General features: G+C 39.1%; 1 protein-coding gene across 2 annotated transcripts in view; it reads right to left on the bottom strand.

Annotated features, from left to right (window-relative positions):
• Positions 1-23,012, bottom strand: part of NDST4 (N-deacetylase and N-sulfotransferase 4) — a 106,007-nt gene that overhangs the window by 23,079 nt on the left and 59,916 nt on the right. For both annotated transcript variants that reach the window (XM_035325601.1, XM_035325602.1), the window contains exons 5-6: positions 22,327-22,512; positions 20,459-20,587 (exon numbers count right to left, since the gene is read on the bottom strand). In XM_035325601.1, the coding sequence (XP_035181492.1) occupies positions 20,459-20,587; positions 22,327-22,512 (315 nt within the window). The remainder of the gene's footprint in view (positions 1-20,458; positions 20,588-22,326; positions 22,513-23,012) is intronic.

The raw sequence follows: 23,012 nt of genomic DNA, 5'->3' as shown, positions 1-23,012 counted from the left end.
GGCACTTTGTAGGAGAGCAGTGTTCAAACAATGCTGCAGTTTGTATGAATGCAGTATCTCATTATCTTTGGCAATTCCACTCTCCCTCTGTAACTGATCAGTAATATTTTGAGGCCTAAAGAGGAGAGAGTGCTGAAGGTGTAGGCAGGAAACTTTTTGCTTTTTTCTTTCTGCCATTCACCCTCTGATCCTGATCTCACTTGCTGCTTCTCTCTCATACTCCATAATACATATTTTTTTTTTTCGCAAAATCACTTTGCCTCCTCTTTAGTCAGGCACTTTGTTACAGAAACATTCATTTTATTTTTTTTAATCCCCCATTTTATTGTATGCAGATAAGAAACATCTACAGCTTTTTAGCTGAAAGCTATGGCTTTCAAATTCTTGTATAGAAAAGGGGAATTTGGAGACTTACATTTTGGTGGTGACAAAACTAAGGCATGAAGGGATGGTGTCATTTGCAGAGAATTACTCAGTATGCTAATGAAAGATTAGGAAAGGAAAAGGAGAAACCTTTGATTCACCTCCATATCTGCTGGACAGAAAGACAAACACTGTCTCTTCTGAAGAACAGACTTGCTGTTAGGTTCAATTTGAATGGGTGGACTTCTCTGTATAAAGGGATTTTACCCATCTAGTGACAAATACCTGGAGTCAGCATTGTAAAGTCAATGGGATTTCTCTTCTTAAGCCTGTTCCTCATTTAGGGAGATAAATTAACATGAAGTCCTCTCCCCAAAGAGCAACAGATCTTTAAGGGCTGAAGTCATTGGCATGAACTGCCATTTTTATGTAAATGGGTTTATGCAAAATCTTCAATCTTTAATCCTGGTTTTTGTTGCTCAGCACTGCAACTGTTCAGATCAGTGCAGGACCAGGTGGCCCCACCAGAGCGGCTGAAGCTGGCACAGCATGTGTTGCACCAGTGGCCATTGGATACTGCAGCAGGGCTGGTACCCTGTGTGGGGTGAGCCATTCAGCACTCCTGGGAGCATCTTATTTATACCTATATTAAATGGGAATGAACGGAGGGATGTAGCCCACCAGCTGGAAATTCCAATTTCACTGTTGTAACAGGCTTTTTTTTCTCCTTGTTTCTTTTGCCTACTCTATTAACATTTCAAGTAGGTGCACAATTGTCTGTAACTTTTATCTCCTCTACAAGAAATGTGAGAGGACAACAGCGGTCCTAAATTTCTCAGACCAGTTGTGCAGTTAATACGCCACATTCTGGTAGGTAAATCATATATTTTTTTTCTCCATTAGGTTGGATGGACAGAGGGGAAAGGATTTTTTACATCTCCATCTGACAGGATCCAACAGAAGCTACATCTTACATCTGTATATTTACCTGCTTCTCTGCTTGTAAGTCATAATATTTGGTTAGCATGTTATTAACAAACCTGAACTGTTGTGACCCAAGACAGCTGAGTATGCAAACAGCTCCTCCGGAGCAGAGAAGCCGTCAGCATCTCCCCAAGCAGCAGGGCTGGGATGGCTGCTCCGGCAGGGAGCAGGCAGCTCCTGCTGTTTTTCAAAGCGCGGTCAGATGATGACCCATTTTTCTTCCCTTTGAGAGCTTGCCAGGCTAATTAAAAAGACAACACCCCCTAAGCAGAGGGTAATTAATGTGGGGTGCAAACTTCTGGGGCTAGTGAGAGGGGAGTGAAAGGGGGCTGGGGGCTTCATGCACAGCTGGATTTGGCAGGCAAGGCTTTCCATAGTGGCTCACCAGCCACTGGTGGGTGATGCCCAGCATCCTTCCCTGCAGTAGGCTTCCCTTCGGCCTTCTCCTGCTGCACCAGGGCACTCTGGCAGGGCCAGGTCTAGAAATGCGTAGTGGATAAACCTGGGGCCCCTTGATATTTGGCTAATGGGAGGTGCTGGCATCGTATGTTAAAGAAATGAGGATAAGCAAACAGAGTGGGATGGGGGCTCCTGCTACCTGTAAAAAATCTGGCTCTTCCTTATGTATCTGTGTAAATGTAAAATAATATCTGGATTTGCTAGTAGGGTAAAAGGCTTGTTTCCAAAATTATTGGAATATCAACCTTTGCTTTATGTACTTAAAGTACCCAGAAACTGCATTCTCTGCTCAGTTAACTCTCTTTCTCCAAAAGCACAGCGCCATGTACCTATTCAAGAATACTATGGATGTTTATTTCCTTCAGTAAGTGCAAAACTCAGCACAGTCTTAACTAAAAGGAGTCACAACTATGTTATAACATACCTGATTAACATGCATAGACTGATTTTTTGTTAATTTTAACAGTTGCTTTGTTTAGTAATATGCAGAATGAGAATGAGAACAGTTGTCAAAGAACCCAATAGAAACATTTTGTAAAGCTAATGAAGTCTTACCAATATGCATGCTCACAGTAATATTGTGTTATGTATTTGAATTGCTGGGTAAAATCTTCCAATTTATACCGCAGGGTATAATGATGATTAGATCTAGAAATCGTACCTTTTAACTCTCCATTAACAATGGGCTTTTGCTAAGCACTGTGTAGCTAAGCGCCATCTCCTAAAACATCAGAGGAAGGTCTGTTCACACTATAGTACCTGGACATGGGAATTAATGTTTCTACAACAGTAGATATGACCTCAGGTATACTGGTAACTATACAGCTTTGACTACACAATTCTGCCACCTCAGCTTGTGTTCAGACTTGTCTCCAAGCTCCTTGGTTGTGACTCTGTGTTATTGCAATGCCAGAAAAAAAGTCACTATCTCAATTGGGAAACTACCGCAGAGCTCACATCTTTGTCCTACTTTCCTGCCAGCAGGTTTTTGGGCAAAGGTTGCCTGCCTGTCTCTAGAGGGCACTAGGATGCTAGTCTACTCTAAACCAGCAATTTGTATTTGTCTTTTTGGGAGGATCATCCCAGAGAACTGTAGACCACTGTAGAACCTGCAGCATAGACATAGTTTTAAAGAGAAGTTGGCAAAAAACAAGCTGAACTCTAGTGGGATTTTTAGCCTGGCTGGGTGATCCACATCATGCTACCAGCAGCCAGGTAGCTGTGAAAATCCCATTAGCTACATTTTCAGGGGCTTCAATTCCTTTGTGCATGTGACATCAGGAACACAAACATACTGAATATCAAAGTGAACTGACTTCCTAAAACAGGGCCCTATTGCTTTTGGAGCTCCATCCTCTGTGTGCTTGCATTTGTTTACTACGGGATTTTGTTCGCATGCAACTCTGAGTGCAGGAATGTCTGGTGCTTCACTTCAAAGCTGTATCTTTAGGAGACTGAGGGTAAATCCCACCCTCAGCTAATGTAAATCCCTCCAGCATGACTGAAATGTGCAGCTATGTTATTTGTACAGGAACTGATATTAAGTAAGGTTGCTTCCTGTGTGTATCCCAGAAGCCTTGTGTTCCATAGCTGACAATGTCATTGCTATCTTAGCTAATTAAAAATTATGAAATTATCACAAAGCTTCTGGTTTCTGCTTGCAAATAACATGCCCGTGTACTAGAACAAATTCCTGGGAAAAGGGCTGTTAGTTGCTCCAGCGTCCACCAACCTCCCTGGTATAGCGTAGTGGGAATCAAATACTGGCTGATACCTTCACATTGATATTTGAAACTGTGCCTAGCCATCAATCTCCTGTTTGCAGGGAAAGTCGATGACAAAAGTTATTTATAAATAATGTGCTCTACCTCATCCTATCTCAGCCATCTGAAAAAAAAAAAAAAAAAAAGGCAGAAGCAATCTTAGTCCCTTCCTCCACGTCACCCCCCTGCACTACCCCTTTGCTAGCAAGCCCAGGCGCAGAAGCTGGTCTCACACATATATTTTCCCTCCTCTAAGAGGAACTTGTTTTGCTCTTAGTTTAACAGCCTTTTCTCTTGCTTCTGCACCTCTTAAATGAAATTTAGTGAGAAGGAAGGAGTGAATTCATGTAAAATAAACGAGGGTTATAGTTCAACATTGCACATGTTGGGAAATGTATGGTGCAAGCATCCCATTATTGTAGAAAGTTGGTAGCATATTTACTGCTCTTCTGTTCCTCTTGCATGAATATTTCCCAGAAAAAAAAAAAAAGAAAAGATTTTTGCTATTCTTTTTTCATTGCTCTTGGAAAATGCTATACAGTTGCTCCAAGAGCAAACTCTCATAATTGGATCTAGATGGCAGCATGTTGTATTTCTGAATGTGTAAATGGCATGTCATGGCTGAGAAATGCAAAACTGTCAAGTGTCCATTTACTAATACCAAGTAGCTCTATGCTAGGCTGACCACAGAAATACCTCTTTCAATTTCAAGTGTTCAATGTATTTCACATCCTGACAGCCTCCTATTATGAATTGCAGACTTTTCTTGTACCTTATGAGCCCGAGCCCCATTCACTGATAATGAATCCCAGAATGCTTGGGCCCTTAATGCAGCTGTTTGTGCAATAGCACAAAAAGGAAGCTAGAGCTGAGATTTTAGTGTTGACAAAGCACTAATTTTAATAATGACAAATTGTTTCTCTAGAATTCAGCACTATTCATATTCATGACCCTCCTGCTACTAAGTAAAGTCATCTATATGCCTGAAAATCGCCTTTTTTACTTTTACTCTTCCCACTCTGCACATCTTTTTATATTCTAGCATTTTTGACAGGATAATCAAATATTTTCCAAATATATCTCTAAAGAAAGCAGCAAAAGCAATGTTTGGAAATAAACATTTTTGACTTTGAAGGGGAAACAAAAATGTTAAATGGCATTACTTCCTATGCGTATATACTTTACAGTGGTTGTATTACACCCAAAGTGCTCCCAGTGCTGGGAGGGGAAGCCATTGTTGATCAGTGTTGTTACACGGCTTTGAGAGAACGATACCAATGCTGTAGTGTCTCTTACTCTAACGTTCCTTACTCAAAAAGCAAAATTGTCTTTTACCTGGGAAAGCTTTCTACTTTTCAATTATTTAGAGGTTATGATTATACATAAATTCTTTATTATTGACAGAAAACTGTGTGTTGTTCCCTTCCCTGTGTGAATAAAGTTGCTATTATTCTTTCTTATTTTTTTCTAATATCTATCCAAGTCTCACTTATTAAAGGATAATCGTGACCACATTTCATACAGCAACAGTTTCCCATGTTGTATACATCTTTGATATGCCTGATGCCTCTGGTCCTAGATGAAGAAAACTAGGTGGTTCCACTCCATTAATTAGATCTTTTTTATTATTATTATTTTTATTTTTTATTTTTATCTTTTTACTACTTTTAAGGCTGTACAGTCACAGCCTGGAGAAAAAAAAAAAAAAAAAAGCTGCTTTTAACTTTATGCTATCAGTGTAAATCTGCATTAGGGTGGAAAACTTAAATGTTTTTTTTATGTCTGTTCATTCAGCACACTTGTATAAGTGATCAACAGTACATCTAATTGTGGGCAAAGCTCAATGGATTCTGCACAAACACCAAAACACCATGCTATAAGTTGCACCTGTGGGCCCTGTGACGTCTTTGCATAATCTAGAGCAATCCAATCCTGTTATTTAAAAAAATTACATTTTTATGTGAAAGCCCCTATATAATTATAGGGATTTGTTTTGTTGGTATTTGTGTTCTCATTGAAAACACTTAAACTTTCCCTCTCAGAAAAAAATATATATATATATTCAGTTTAGGCTCAAGAATAAACACAACTTCAAATTACAAAAACAGACCAGATGAAAAAGGATTTGTGTACTATTGTCTCAAGTCAGATCTGTACACAAACTTTCTGAAAGAAAATGAAAGTGTCAATAAAGAAGCAGCTCTGAGAAGTCTCACATTGTTTGAGTCTTCAGATTTCAATGATGATCAAAGAGTTTGTATAAGGAGGTAGCTCTCAGTAACGCATTTCCTTGACTGTGTACAGTGTGTGCTGTTAGTTAACTTCTATCAAGCAACTGCATAATGCTGGTTGAGGTTGTCAACCTTCTTAGCTATAATCCTCTGCAGATCAAAATCAGTATAGCTTCAATTATTTTGTGCCAATTAATTTGAATATTCTTAGGCATCAGTTTAGGGTACCAAGCTGTATTCTGCTCTGACTGGCTTTATCTACAGCAGCTTGTGAAGTTCTCCCTATTACTGCACTGGAGTAATAATAGCTCTTCCTTACTGTTATTGATGCTACGTATACTGTCCTGATGTTACCGCTGTCACAACAGAAGGTTTGGTTTGATTCAGCAGGTGAATGACCACACTGGGCTAGTCCAAGGTTCTCCACAATATCTACATAGTGCTCTTACAAGTCTTGTATTTACCACAACATGGTTAAAAATGCAGAATAACTGTAATTAGTTATTTTATAAAGGAAGGGGGAAGAGGCCATGGGTCAATACTGTTTTTCGTGGAGCAGAGTAGGCTGACATGGGCTGTGGATGGAGGAAAGCCCCACATGTGAGGGTTGACTGTTTCAGCTGATCAAACTGATTGCACTCAACTGATAGTACCTTGATTAGCCTTCAGAAGCCTCAGCAAAGAGCTGGTTAGGCAGATGGTGGGGCCAGCCCTACCTAACCCTGTGGAACAGGGAGGTAGTAGGATGGGCAGTCTCTCATCCTGGACTATGGTCTCCTTGTGTACCTGAAGTCCGTGCTTTTGTTTCCTAACTTGCATTGCCCAGGTGAAAGGACTGCATGTAGCCTTATGTCATAAATTCTGCTCTGGAACATGGAGACAGAGCTATAGAGTACAAGGGACACCCAAGCGAGTTCTATTGAGAGAGATTAAAACCCACATTAAGTGGTGAGTTTGATATGGATGCATATACTTGGATCAACTTTGAACACTTGTGTATAGTGTGACCCATATATACAACTGATACTGCAGTGCTCAGACTGAAGCCACGAGCATCACCTAGCCCAGGGACCAGCCATTAGGCTTTTTCTTCTAACCTTGGCTTATTTCCCACTGTTTAGAATTATTTCTAGAAAAGGGTCAGCTTTGCCCTCTATTTGCATATGGTTGTTCTTAAATGTCTGATACCTAATTAAATAATGACATGTTTCAGTAGCTTGTGGATATTACAATCCAAGAGGGATCACATTTTAGTGCAGATCTAATATCTTAGCAACAAAACTAATTATTTTTCTAGAATTTCCAAAATATCCTGGGGGCCTCTTACTTGTGTGAGTGGAAAATAGTCGGAAAATTTATTCCTGTTTGACTTTTTATTTTAATGGAAATAAATGTCTCTTTCATTACTTTGAGGAAATATAAATGCAACACTTAGGTTTTAAGCAATGTGAAACCTCAGTTATGTAGATCCCAAAGGATATGATATATAATTGAGCGTGTTTGCTCTACCCATGTAACACCCGTGTGGTTATGATTCCTGGATAAGAAGAGGAGACTCTGCCACTCAGGAATCTGTGTAAATAACTGGATGCCATTCAGCGAGGGGAGCCAGCAGTGGCCAGGCTGCCAAATAACTAGTAACAGTGGTAATAAATATTTATGAAGATTGCATTTGAGCCAAGCGGTGTGCACAGGCCAATGCACGTGCTTGACTCTGATCTCTCCACATATGCACTGTGTCATCTGGGCATGCTCCTTCAAATTTATCTCATCTGCAATGACCTGGGGTTAAATTTTGTCATCCTGTGCCCTGGAGATGTCCCCTGACTACTCCGATGGTTTCTAGGGGTGGATGTTTCTAGGCAGAATGAAAATACTTCTTGAGTAACTGTGGATATTTTTAAGGTTGGCAGATGGACTGCCTTCAGAGAAAAAAAAATAAAAGGCATGTGCATGGGCACCGCAGGTGCATAATGCATTACCTGTATGTTTAGCACATGGCAGTTGTAGCACATGAGGAAGGAAGCTCGCTATTTCCCAGATCACAATTCAATACAGTGGCAAAGATGCAATTAGCCCTATTAGATACAGCAGGACTTCAGTAAGTTCAGTAACTTGACCTAGTGACAGTACTTTTTTTTTTTTTTTCTTTTTTTAAACTTTATTTTCAGATGTTTTTCTCTGTTTACCTTTCCAACCAGTGAGTTAAAACATAATCCTCTGAGCCAGATGAACTTTGGGAGGAATATGCTTGTGTATCTGCTAATGGCAAATAACAGCCAAAGTGATCACTAGTTTGATTAAATGTCTATAAATATGACTGTTTCTCTGACAGTTCTTTTAGTAGATGTTTAAGTAAAATTTTCTCCAAATTGTGTTTTCAATGAAGGAATTACTCTATTATCATTGATGAGGCACATCATAGTCTCCAGGTAGAGGAAAGCAAAAATCTCTGAGCAAAGAAAATTACTGCCCAGGATTCTGCGTAGCACATGGTTGTGAAGCAACTATAAATCATCCCATTTAAACTGAGGCCTCTTATAAACACTGAGTAAGTGTTTTCACCAGGATACTTTCTTTCAAACAGCAAAGAGAGAAATGCCAGACAAGTTGATATAGATTGCAGATGCAGGAAATTTATCATTTGTTTTTATAACTCTTCTGCTGTCATGTTGCTATTCTTGCAGTTTTATGAAGAGCTGACTGCTGTGTGTTACAGAGTATTCGTAAATGATGATTAATTAATCCATTTTGGTGGCCTACCCTGAGCAAACAAACCTCAGAGTTAATTTAATTCTCCACTCTTGGTTTCAGAGGAAAAAAAATACAGCATTTTCAGTTCACTAGAGGATATAATATTCTCAAATCAGCCACTTTCCAATTAATTTTGAATGGCAAACACAGCAAGGAAATTTTGTTCTTGTCCATTTACTTCTATTAAGGATTCATTTTCAATAATCAGAGAATTCTGAGTCAGCTCATTCTTACCTTAAAGGTTTGCTCCTGACACTTTAATAAATTATCATACAGTGCGCGCTTGAAGGCAACAGATTCTTTTTCTTTTTGCCCAATAACCCTCTTGTTGACACACAGTCATTTATTACTATTTCTGCCATCACCTAGCTTGCTGGGAAGTAATTCTGATAAAGTACCAAAACGTATGGTGTGGAGTATCAACTTCCATAGAGAAGGAAAATGTCATGAAAGAAAGAAGAAAAAGAAAGATCATGTGTTATCCTAGAAACATTTTCTTCATGCTCTGAATTTTAAGCTAATTAGTTGCTAAATATGCTGCGGAAGGCTTGAGTTTCCATGGGATAATATTTTCCTACACCAGCTCTTTGCAGCTGGTGTGGCAGTGTGGGATGAAGGAAGAAAGAAACACTTATAAAGGGGAAAAAAGATTTAAAAGCCTGAGCAAGGTTGAAGTGGATGTAATCATACACCAGGAGTTGGATGATAAAAGTGGCTTAAACTGTTATGTTTGTTTATTATATTTCTATCGTGTTATTACTGGGCTACTAGTTACAGAAGAAAATATCTTTGGAGAAGGGGTGACTGTAGGGTAGATACAGGCATTTTTATAGCTCGCTTTCAATACAAATGTATGTTGGTTGTATCGAGCCTCAATACAAGCTGTGGCAGGAGGAAAACAGGATATGCTTACGATGCCAAATGTGCATAGGAAACGAGCGTTTTTCTGAATAAAGAAGAGATACTGCCACTTAGGCAAAAGGTGCTGACTGCAATTACGCTGCCTGTACAGACAGCTCCAGGTGAGATGCCCACGGGACAGGAACCTTGTGGTCCTCTGTACAAGGACAAGTGGATGGTCACTCTTGTGCTTCACTCTATTGACCACATACATGTGGTAAAATGGTTCCTTACATTGTCCAAGCAGGACAGTGGGCCTCTATACAAAGAAGAATAAGGACCAGCTATTTTTATTTTTATTTTTAATTTGGTTTGATATAGTTGTGACCATTAAAAGAAATTCTGGCGTAGCTGGTTAATAATAAAGCTCCCTTTTGTTCTGGTAGAATTAACATAACTCTTCTCATGTTGGAGAGGGACACACCTGTCCCTACATGCAGTAGCCTGCTAATAAGGACTCAGTAAGTATTGACCTTTTTGTGGTAGGGGGGATTTTCTTTCTCCTGTTCCTGAAACATGCTGAGGTCCTCTATTCACAGGGCCCTTGTTAGAACTGCATTACAAATTACTTTTGGATTGCAGTGCATTTCCTACAAAGCCCAAGGTTATTTTATTTTACTCTTTCTGCAGCTATGCTCAAAGAAACAAAGCAAATAAAAAGAAAAAAATATTAACACTCAAGATGTTTCATAATAGCATTCCCAGATCTCTCATGGAAGGTTTGAATGAACCCCTCTCTGCATTTACTTTTAATATTCTGAAGCAATAACATGTGATTCTCATCTGTTTTGTGATGAGAGGAGGAAACAAGAACAAAATGTTCTAAGTATGGCACATGTGGGACATGTAGAATCTAGATCTAACAGACTGGAAATGAACAATAACCCTTTAGTTACGATGAGTTTAAAAATGTAAATGCATTTAAGTGGCCTTCAAAATTAAAAGCATCCCATGACACTTACAAAGAATTTGAACAAAACAAGATAGCACACTGCAAAGAGGCAAAGTTAGAATAATAATATACCTTATCTAGGGTGCGTCTGCAGCTTCTCCTGAGTTGAGTTCAAAGTTACCTTTCAATCACAGGTCTGATTTCACTCTTGACAACCAAATTTCCACAGAAGAAGCTAATCTTGAATGACTACATTTCATCTTAGGATGAAGCTTCTTAGGGATGTTTGACTGAGATAGGAAGAGAATCTTAAGTGTTAAAACTTCCACATTTTCCTTTTTCTACTACATTAATTTTTTTCAACCTTAAAAATGGCTTAGTCTATTAGTTGCAGATGTCTTATTTTGTTGATTTTTTTTAGGACAAAAGCATTTTGTGCAGGGTATGCTTGTGTCTCTGGGTTTGTCTCTGTGGTGATACAGATATAAATCTAGAGTACAGTGTGTGTGTATATACATACGTAAAATGTTTATACATATATATAAACAGGGAATGCAGAAATGGCCTATGCAAATTTTTTATGGTGGAACTATGGAAAGGGGATGGCAAAAGACTGAATTAAAATACCTTGCAATAACAAGCTAAAAAAAGAGTTAGCCCAGCCAAGTTCACCTCTGTAAAAGGGGAAAAAAGGTGAGAAAGAATAGAAAAAAAAAAGTATTTTGTGGACTAAGACACTGGATATAAGGAACAGTCTGCTCCTTGGTGCAGATTTAACTTTGATTTAACTACCTCTCTAAGGGATATCTGACATTCCTGGTTCAGGCTACAGAAAATCTTATTTCATCGCATTCAGCCATGACCAGGCAGAGATAGGAAAGCCCTGAGATGGTGGGGTCCCATTTTATGTTTCGTTTTCTGCAAGCTTTTCTGCTTCTTGAATGTAGCCATATGTGCAGACATTGAGTCATACTTTCTGAGAAGCTTTGTCCTTGCATACAACAAGATCTGCAACTATTTATTCTGTTTCAGAGTTAACTTGAACTCCACTTCTCAGATGGAGATAGTGGCTTTGGACCTGAAATGGGGCTATAACTAAGCTGAAATTAGGAAGGATGCTGCAGTAAAGGGAGTGGCAGTATTAGGGGTTATCCATCAGCTTTTTGAGGTCAACAAATAATGAGGACCAGACTGGCAAGTAAATCCAATTAACTGACCACTCAATCAAGCAAGTGGGTCTTGCTGGGTCTTCTCAAAGCCCAGTACACTTATTCTTGCTTTGGTGTTTGACTGAGGTGCCCTTTGTGCTGCTTCTGGCTGGCTTAATAAAAAGCTCTCTGGTTTAAAGAGATTTTTTAGGAGAAATGGCTTTCTCACTTTTGTTTGTAATGGTGATATTTAGGGCTGTATTTATTAGCTTATCTTGGCTGTTAAATGTTTATGACTGTTCTTTATTGTCTGTGAAGCAGGGGAGTAAAGGAGATGAACTAGGAAACAGATACTGGAAGACCTTGTGGATACTGCAGCTGTGATATATAGAACAATTTGTAAGAGCGTGCTTTAAATATGTCAGAGCATTTCTCAGGAGACTGAATGAAGGGCAACGGTCAGAGAACACAGACTGAACCCACTTAGTTTTGAGGCTGACATTTGGATGTGGAAAAACCTGCTTAAATTTAAACTCCAATGGAATTCCTTAAATTGTTTTGTGAGAAACCTGCTTGTTGGGGCTGAAAGTATTCTGGTTTGGAAAGTGGATGTTATGAAGTTTTTTAATTACATATTTTTGTGGTTTACATTTTGGAGCAAAGCAGGTTTGCGTTGTTCATGTCATTTGCTTGCTGCATCTCATGTTCTGCATTTATTCATGTTAGCAGATAATAGAAATGACTGTAAATGCCTTAGAAATGTATCGCTTCAACTAGCACATCACAGCTTTCATAATAAAGCTCTCTTTCCAAACAAGGTACCCTAATGCGGGTTGAATTTAACACCAGTTAACTTATCTTCTTTCTGTACTAAGGATGTCAAAGAGAGAAGTGCACACACAGTTAACATTTGAAGGGAAGTGATTTTAAAAAAGACAGAAAAACAGTGTGGAGCAGTGCGGGTAACAAAGGAGGGAGGGGGATTTTATGAGTATATACTGGGAAGGGAGAAACTTATTCTAAGGGGGAATTAAATAGTAAATAATGAGAAGTAGAATAAAAAGAAATGCTGGCTGAAAATGACTGAAATGTTGAACACTTGGAAATAAAATCTCCCTTACATTTTCATTTTTTTTTTATATATAATTACATAAATCAATGAAGCATACATTTATTAAAAAAAAAAAAAATGCTTTGAAAGCACCTCAAAGCACCGCAAGATAGTTCTAAGGAACTGGCAAGATTTAGGAAGAAAGAAAAGGAAATGTCACAGTTTGTTCAAAATGGTTTAAAAAATCCCCCCCCCCCCCCCCAAACAAACACCCACCCCCCCCCCCCAAAAAATCCCCAAAAAACCAAACACTTTTTTTTTTTTTTTTTTTTTTTTTTTCCTGTTGTAGCTGTGGAATGCTGTACGCCTGTAGTAAACTTAATTTTTTTTCACAAGGGATCAGGTTGCTTCAACGCTGCTCAGAACGTGAGACCAGACAATTTTCTGTCATATTTAAGTAGCTGGTTAGTGTTAGATTCAGATATTAAAGCCATGGTATTCCTCTCATCTAGTGCTTTAAAGAAAACCCAGAATTAGTGGGCTGAAACAAACACTTCCAATACTCTTTGACTTGGGATGTTGTGCTTACTTTTTGCCCTTTAACACTGGCTGCAAATCCTCTGTGTGTCATGCACCCTCCTGAGGCCTTTGGTTCCCACTGGAAAAGTTTGCAAGAGACAAGGGGAAAGAGACCAGAAATGAGCTGCCAGAGCTTTCATTTCTGGGAAGAAAACTGCCAGTCTGTGCAGTTATGGGCTGGGTGACACTTTTGTGACTGGCATTTAAAGATGTCCTGAGTAGCAGCGTACTTTGTTTCATGATTTATCTGCAGTTAATACAGACATATGTGCTGTCACAGCACAGTGACAAGAATTTTAATTCTTACTATTGAGATGTTTTAATTTTGCTATGAAAATGAGATTAGGTACAAAAGCAGTTTTGTAAAATTTCTTCTTGACCAATTGATGTCTAAATTGCCTCTTTCTTTTTCTTCTCCCTTGCTTATTTCTATTGATTGGGGTGGTTTTGCTGTTTTTTCACTACTGGCATGGAAATGCTGATGGTGCACTCCTGTCCTAATTAAAATTTTGTGAATAAATGATTTTTGATGTTGCTGTCAAACCACAAAATAACATTGGAAATAATAACACTGATTGAACTGCTAGCTTTGGTCTGGCATGGGAGAAAAAATATTCTATTTGAATATTTCATTGCTTTTTTTGTATGAAATGGTAAAGGGAAACTCCAACTGCCACAGTAATGTCTCATTTTCCATCCCAAACTGTATGTGCATTTCTTATTTGTAAATATATTTGAAGTTCCTTGTTATTGTTCTGAGCCTCCAAAAGAACAAAACTGTTCAGAGAGGAGCAAGATGGAAACCTTTTGAAAGAGTAACCCTATTTAGGTTTATTTCAAACCCAGTCTGTTCACTTAGACTTTTTCCACTAACTTTAATGAGCTTTGCTTTGAAGTGTTTATGCAAAGAATAAGTACCCCAAACTCTAGACTCGAGCGGCCTTCCGCATTAGCTGGGCCCTGGAAAGGTCTGGCTGGGATTCTTGTAACCCTCATTAAAACTCAAAGGAAAGTTAGTTTGATTTCTGTCTGTGTTGGTGGAATTTATCCCTCCTCTGCATACCACTAAATCATCTCTGCCAGACGTGACTCATCTCTAGGATTCATAAATTAGAGAATGAAAATATATCTCTGAGCCACAGAGTATTCAGTAGAAGCCATTTAAAAAAATCCATCAGAAGATCCCATTGACAATCTCTCAACAAACTATCCTAATGCAATGTCACTTGGGCATTTTCTAATTTAACCATCTATGTAGCATTTCTTTATAAAAATGCAAACATTTTTTGTATATGAGCTTAATATACGTTTGTTATACATTTGCTGAAATTGCTAACTCCATCTGGAGTAATGGATAGGGTTTCTGTAATTCCCATGCTTGTCAAGCTTCAGGAGTGAAATAAAGAGAATGTGCAGTAACCTTCTTTGGTGATGCTTTAATGTTGGGAAAGGGAAGCAGATATAAAGTTCTTTCTTGCCCATTTCAAGATTTAGCTGCGGGTTCTTTAACTCATACAAAAACTTATTTATTTCCCACCATCCCCCTGCCAAAGTCACTTTGTGACATCTCCTATGAAATATATGGAACACACAGTCAATGAAGAAATCATGCTGCAATCTACATAGGCTATTGCTCACTATTATAATCAAAGGAGTTTCAATCTAACCCCAACTTAGTTATAAATAAAATCTTCCCATCTGATGCATTATTCCTATTTAGTTAATTTGCTACCGTGCATTTAATTATTTTTGAAATGTGCTCCAGTATTCAAAGTAATTGATAAAGTATTTAATCAAAACTTGATTATTTAAGTAGTGTTCTTACTTGCACTTGTTAGGGGGAATGAGATTATAAGTGGATGTTATAATAGCCTAAGGAAAGAGATTTCCCTGTGTTATCCTGTCTGTATGAATGTCAATACAAAGAAGACTTTAGGCCAATGGTCCAGAAGTTGAAAAGCAGACAGTCCTCCTGGCAGCTGGCACTGATGTTGACTTGGTTCTGTTGTGCCTGGGCTGCTATTCATGCTAAACTTCATTCATCCCCTTATCGTGCATCTGTCTCTCTTAAGAATAGCTTATACCACTACTTGTTCATACACATTCAGGTTTCTGTTTCTTTGTCCCTGACACAGTAAGCTAGGAGGCCAGAAATAGCTGACTTTGTTTTTAGACACCTAAATAGCTGTAATCCACTGCAAAAGGTAGTGGTGTGCTCTTTTTAATCAAGGCACTGCAATTATTTCTGAAATTTGAAACAGTCTGAAAAAGACTGTCTCAAAGCGAGTGGGGAAAACCTGTAATAATTCTGTTAACTGGAGAGTAAAGTATGGTTTTTCACTTCTGGAAGCCTTGCCTCAGAATGACTGTGGGCATGAAATGAAATGTTTTCAGCTGTGCTCTTGCCCTCTGTGCTCTTACTCTCAGGTAATATATGTGGTACTGCTTGGTGCAGAGGGGCAGCTGTTGGGTTAGTAAGGTGGAGCAGGGAAGGTGATGAATTGGTGCTGTGAAGCGAAAGAGAGGTCAAACCATACTGCAGCCATTTGCTCGTATTTATTGGTGTTATTAGTCTGCTTACAAGCAACAGTTTCGCCTGCAGGTCTGTCTAATGAGGCAAAATGGAAGAGGTTTCGTGGCTCTCCAAAACAGAAGCCAGGAGCAAGGAGGCCTCGTGCGACACCAGGACTCAAAAGTGAGCTTGGTAGCAAGGATATCTGAAAGCACTGAATTAGTCATTAAGTTTTCAGGATTTTTAATCCTGTTGCCTCTTTGTTGTAATTTGCTGTTAATCCATACAGCCCTCCTCTATACTTCAGTGCGTGCTTAATACTTTATATGCAAAGATAGGTCATCCAGAAAGAAGCTAGGCCTTAAATAGGAGATCTCAAAAATTCTGGAAAAAGTAGCAGATATCTGAGCTTTGACCATGAAGAGAAGTGTGTTCTGTCAATTCCAACCCCTACAATAGCTGCTTTGCGAAAATGTCATTGAACTTCACTGGTCAAGTTTAACTTTGTTTAAAAAGTATATAAGCAGTTTTTTATAAGCAGAATTTGTTTGCTTTTATGAGGAAAACTCCTGGAAATTTTGCCCAACTATTGTGTTAGGCTCATCTACAAGAAATAATAATGTAAAAACTGCTGAAGGGAACAAAAGCCAGACAGAAATGCAACAACCACAAGCAAATTTGCTCAGAAACCCTTTTGTAACTTCTAGCCTACTTGATCAAGAAGACATCTCATAAAATAATAAAGGGATTGTCTGCTGTAACTGTAGAAAAGATTCTGTGAAACTGGATTTTTTTATTTTATTTTATTTTTATTTTTTCATTCCTGTCCTTTTCAAACTGGGCCACAGAGGTGGACACCTCCACATGGAACTGGGCAGATAACTAGCTGCATTAAGACTTTTCTAACCTGGGGCCATTCTTGGATTCAAATATGATTTTATGGTGATAACGCTTATAGCTGCTATGTAGCTTAAGTTGTCATGGTAGCCTGGCAATGCTATGAGAGTGCACATGTACACATTCACTTCAGAAAGCAGAAAGGGATTTTTATCCCATCCTCATTCTGAAAAGCGCATTCTTCATGAGGAGGGGTTCCCCTCTCCCCTTTCTGTGTGCCCATAATTCACAACACTGCCAGTGGCAGTCATGCACACGCAGTTGAGACCAAGCCCCAGTGAGCAGGAGACTTGTGGAACCAAGTGGCCATAGAATTACAGCAGTTACCCTGTTCCTGCAAATCTCCTCCACATCAGGTCTGGGCTGTTGTTTTAAGGGTAAAATAGAATTTTAACCAACATCACTAGTGCAAAAATAAACAATGGTACTGACAATTCCTTTCCTTGCAAAACCTGAAGAAGGGTCACTACAGCAATATGTAAAGCAGCTTACATGGTAGGGGGCAGTGTGTTCTGGTTAGGATTTTATTTTATGGAATGGTTTCAACTCATGGACTAGATTAGGCACCTCATTAAATAAAGTAAAATATATATATATATTTTGATAAAGCCTTTGCATTTCGAACAGTTGTTTTTCTATAACCCATTTGGATAGCATATGTTGGTTTACACCATACTGCTCTTGGTAAACCCCACAAATGCATAGTTTGTTATCCCAATGTTAAGAAAGCTTATTAATGAGCATAGGCGTGTGAAAAGCTTCTAGGCTATACACTGGGAAGTCTCTCACTGCTACTCCAATACGTACTGTCAGTGGTTTGGAGAACACATCACATTCAATGTGTATTTTTTATTCAGCTGAGCCTGGAATAGACACTCTTGATCCTTTTCAGAAGGTACTATAGATTTTATGATACTGATCTGTATTCTTTCTCTCTTATGTTGAATAAAAGCCAGGCCTCCCCATTTGTTCATTTGTGTGCTGTCCAGATTTGGTATTTTAAAAAAAGATGGGTGCATGAACATAGGTGATTTTTTTTTTTTTTTTTTTTTTCCTCCTTACACCAGTAGCTTTCTGAGATAGGGCTGGATTTTTTATTTTGTTTTATTTTTATTTTTTTTCTGTTGTCAGCACATATTTCATTGGATAGTGTACCAACCTAATTTGAATGATGGTAGGGTTTTGTGGTATATCTTACTTCAGCTCACACATGATTAAATTATATTTCTTCCTGTCTGAATAAGCATTATATTGGAGCAGATTCATGCTTACCTTAGAGTTGGGGAAGTGCACGTCAGTATTTCACTTGTGTGTCTCAGTTCAGTAAAATATCAGTTTTGATGAGGTAAAGATAGAAAATCATAAAAGTATAGGGGGAGAAATCAAACATTACCATCATAGATATAAAGCTGTTCTTTTCAAATGCCACCCAATAATATATATTGCACTCTAAAGTTATTGGAACATAGCTTGGTCAAAACAAGCTCATGTACTGAAGAAAATCGAAGAAAACCTTTCCCCCCACCTTTTCTTTGGAAGATAGTCTGTTTAAATCTGTCGTGAATGTCACTGATGCGTGATTAAATCTGGAATGCTTTGCCTGCCATTGCATACCACCTTCCTAGGAAAAGTCTCATCTCTGCTGCATCACCTCTGAAACTTCACTACCTGTAATAGGTATAGGGTAGAACTGCTTTTCTCAAGTTTTCTGTGTTTTATGTGCAGTGTAACAAGAGGGGAACTGCGTGTGCCCGTGCATCCTGAGGGACCCCTCTAGGGATAGGTTTGGTCCTTTCTGGGTGAAGACCAACTGAAGGAAACCTGACAGGAGGAAGGAGATGCTCCAGCATCTGTGAGGTTGGTCCTGCTCTGGGAGACCCCAGAATAACAAATTGAGGAGAGCATGATAAAATGGTGGGATAGGCCTATCTGTTTCATCCAGTCCAATAATACTTCATGAAGGCTAAACTGTAGGAAAAATGAGGGGTAGGGTAAATATTTAGTAAAATTCTTAGACTGATTGAACAGCTACTCTTCTCCACAGCCTCAATCCGTTTCTTGAAAGAACGTTTAGAAACAATTACTTTGAAAGATCCAAAGGCTGAAATTTGTAATGAGCAACTTGTAGCTCCTTGCTTATTTGCTGTCAGCAAAAAAAAAAAAAAAAAACCTGAAATTAAGCAAGAGGTGATTTTGTAGAAGTCAGGGTGGCCTGAGCATACTCAAAAACTTGGATGTGGAATGGGCAATTGACTGAGGAAATGAGCATCCCTATTCTTGGCGAGAGGAAGCACTTTGCTGCTGAGGGCCCAACAGCCTAAATCTGGGGAGATCTTCAGATAAATGAAAGATGCGCGGATCATATAAGTATGATAAAGCTCAGGATAAATCCCAGCAGCATCTCAAGACCGTGATCAATCAAATTACACTTTAGGAAACTATGGGGAGAAAAGCCAGTCAGAGGTAAATGGGGAGAGGACAGTTTTTTATTCTCCAATTAGCTGTCACATGTGTGGTGTAGGAAAAATCCTGATATCAATGTCCCATTTCTTTATGACCACTGAATTGCTTTGACTCAGAATCCAACTTAGCTTCCCAGCCAAAATTTTCACACACAAGCATCTAATTATAGAATGCCAAAATCTATATTTAGGTGTCTAAATAAGTGACCTGGATTTGAGAGTTAGTTTCAACTGAAGTTTCTTTAACTCTACAAAGAAGTCAATGAGTACTGCAATTTGAAACCACAGAAAATTAGGCCACCTACCAAGACACAAGACATTTATCTTGTGAGTAGTGTATCTTGAGTGGAACAGGAGGAAAGAAGGACAATAACAAAAAATAATTGGTCTGGTTTTTGTTCTAATCCTTCCTCCTCTCACCTCTAGGCTACTGCCTCAAATGGCACCAGCTGTTGTTTATAGGCAAGGGAACTGAGACATTTCAAAATACAGCATTTGCAGACCTGCAGCTTTCCTCCTTGATCCTTGGTTAGACCACAGTCACACCTGTGTACCTACCTGCATTGTGTTGTTTTACCTGCGTGTACATGTGTATATTTGTGTGGTACAATTCAGACTGTTTTATTGAGAGAGAAATTGAGCAATAGCTATGCAAATCATCCTTAAGAAAGCCTGTGGCACTCTTGATCAAACCATATGCGTGTATATATGTATACTTATATAGACTGTTTGTGCACATACACATTTACATCCATATGTATTAGGTTACGGTTCATGTATTCTTGACAGAGAAAAAGAAAAGCAACAATGAACAAAACTAATGTTTTGTTCAGGGTAACACTGCTCCTGGTGCTGTTCTGCAAGTCTTTTTTTGTGACGTTTTTACTTCTTACCTGTATGCACTTGCCTCATTAGTAACATTCAACCCATTTCATCATTTTTTTCTGTAACTGTTAGGTGATGAATAGGCATTAGAAGGCTATATACTGCCTGGAGGTATTTAGGTACACAAGACCTATTTTTAAGAGTTGGTGGTAAGGGAATGATATCAGCCCTGAGCCCTGGGGTTTCCATCGAGCTCTATTAGGAGTATGCAGAGCCACAGTTGGGGGAGCAGGGAGGAAGAAAGCAAAATAAGGTGACACAGCTTTCTCTACTGTCACTGTTTTCTTTCAGTCTCAGTTAGACAAGCAAATGCGCTTTCCTCTCACAACTCAGCTTCAGGGTGGGAAACAGTTTGAAAATGAAACTAATACATTTTCCAGCAACTTGTTGCATGCAGTCAGAAATTTGCAAAAGACGGTTTTTGCTTACTTCCTCTTAAACTGTTTGTTACTTCAAGAGTAAATGGTATTGCTTTTTTATTTCCCAAACAAGGTCAAAGAAAACGAGTGTCCTTCCCTTCCTCCCTCCCTCCTCCTTATTACCCAATGCATCCAAAAACTGCAGAAGAAGGAACCTACCGGATTCAGGAGAATGGTGAGAAAGAGTTCACCTCCTCGGATACTTTTGTCCAGCTCCTGAGGACCCCCAGGATATTCCTTGTAAAAAATAGTATGAGTGAAAAGGCCACAGGTCTGTCGAGGGAGCACCTGAGAACAAAACAACAGCACCATTGTGACATTAATGTATTTCTGCAAATTTACCCCAGCACGTTCACTGTCATCCCTCCAGCAACTCGAACAAAGCTGCAGCCTTTCCCACTCTGTAACCTAGCGTGTTTATGGCCACTCGTGCACCTTCTACGCTGTCACTGTAAGCAAAGGCAGTCCTGCAGATGTGATTTTCAGATCACAGCTGCAAAGCTGCATCACATGCTCTGAGCTTTCATGCAGACTGCTTTAGCCAGCTCATCCAGTAATTAAGGGCTTATTTCCTGGCATTTGGAAGAGGAAGAAAGAGCTAAACCTCTCTTCTTCCCTTAGCAAAGTTAGTTTATTAAAGGATAAATAGTGCTTTCTGGCCACCTTCAATACTGCAGGCAATTAATCTTAATGTTCTTGACACATTGAACTGAATTTGTTCAAGGCTATGGACCCCAAATGAGCTGTGGCTTTATGTTTTCCTCAGTCCAACATTACATATTATACTACATATTGTGTGAAAATGAGTGAAGCCCTGATTCCTGCTTGTGAAATGTGTCCAGGACTGGTGTGAGACTAGACTGAGGTCAGGTCTCCATCCCATCATCAATCAGGGGGCTGTGTGTCAGAAACCTGCAAGCTAGCAGATGTGGGGAAATAAACAGATCTTTGAAAACTAGATGTTTTAGTTACATTATTATCCAGTTACATTTGAAAGGCTCTGGTGCAGCAAGTAGACAACAAATGTTAAGGCTTAGATACTGCCTAATATATGCAGAGACACAATTCACCTGGGCAAGGCCTTTTGTTTCCCTGCAGTCACTGTTTTTGATTTTCTTTTCTATTCGGTTAAAGCAACAAACAAAGCCTGCATTCAGCAAACCATTTTAATAAGTGTAAATGCATTGCTGAATTTGAGTCTATTCCAATCGTAATTGGACTCTGTGCAGTAACTTGTTGTTTTTGATTAAGACATGTTTCTTTTGTCAAAATGTTGATCCCTTAAATGAGACTTTATATGCACAGGCAACATTTGCATCAGCTGGGGCTTTTGTTTGGTCCCAGAACCTGGCTTTCAAATATTTCGTACTTTGTTTATGCATATATAATTTTTGCAGTTTCCTGTTACCTATTTCAGTCACACGATCAGGTCCATCCTAACATTTTTCCTCCAAGATGGGTTAAATAATTCTGCACATTTTCCTGCCCTTTAAGCAGGTGAAGTATGCAGGTGAGGAACCCTCTCTCTTCTTCCCCCAGTGCATGGCGTGGAAGAATCAGGCACATGTCTGGTCGCTGGTTCTTGGGAGCTTTAGGAGCACAGCTCCTAAAAGAAACCTTGGCCCCAGAGGAGTGCCATGCTTGCTGGAGGAGATTACTTCCACCTGTTCATCTTCCCAGGTGGTAGGTTTCTAAGCCTTTCATGCATATAGATGAACCAGACCTTGAAACATAGGTCTTAAGCAGTTTAATGAATTTCAAAATATGTGTTTATACTTCGGTTGATGGTTGATAGTTGATTGGGCTACAAATACACTTAGTTTCTGAGGATTACATTTTCAGTTGCCTGAGTTTGTGTGACATTTTTAAACTGGCTGCATAACAAATGCACTCTTTTGGCATCTTTACAAGTCCTCGATCACAGAGAATTTTAATGATTGCTATAAAACTTGAAGCATTTGGTAAAAATAGCATACTTTTGAGTCACTTAAAGTAATATTGCTATGAAACATGGAAATGTAGTGTACCATGATGCCATTGTGGATGAAGCCCCGTCTGTACCGTGCAGGCTTCAGGTGTGGATATTCTTCTGTGCTGGTCACTTGGATGTGCCAGACCTTCTTCCAGGCCTCATACAGCTGGATGTGAACTGGGTAGACCCCGGAGTGATGCGGAGCCACTGCATACCCCATGTCAGTCGGTATGCCGTGCTCCTGCAAAACAGCAGAGGGAGGGATATATTTAGGAGCAGAAAAAGAACACGCAATTATTCAAAGTTCTTTTTTTCCCCTGCAGATTTCAGCATCAGAGAAGCTGTTGTCCTTGGACAGCCATGTATCTATTTGTATGTAGCACACACTAAAAACGAGGGAGAGATGGAGGGAACTGGAATTAGAGTTTGATAACTGCAGAGTGATAAATAATCCTCTTGGATTACATTGTGTTACTGTTATATGGAATAGGTTTGCCTATCTGTTGATTACATATTGTGAGCATTTTAAGATGTTCTATTATTTTGGTTCTTTTTAAAGGTAATCCAGGAAGCTGATGCTAGCTATTTAGTAAGTGATCAAATGGCATTAGAGCAGTAAGCAGAAAAACTTGATGCTGTGGCATTTATTTTTTGTTTCCTATTACCAAAGTAAGAGCAAGATGCCTTGCTGATTCAAAACCAACCAAACAAAAACCAAATATCCCCTATAGCTTCTGAATC

Source organism: Oxyura jamaicensis, chromosome 4 (assembly GCF_011077185.1).
Source record: "Oxyura jamaicensis isolate SHBP4307 breed ruddy duck chromosome 4, BPBGC_Ojam_1.0, whole genome shotgun sequence".
NCBI classification, from domain to species: Eukaryota; Metazoa; Chordata; class Aves; order Anseriformes; family Anatidae; genus Oxyura; species Oxyura jamaicensis.
This window is presented reverse-complemented; position numbering and strand designations above follow the sequence as displayed.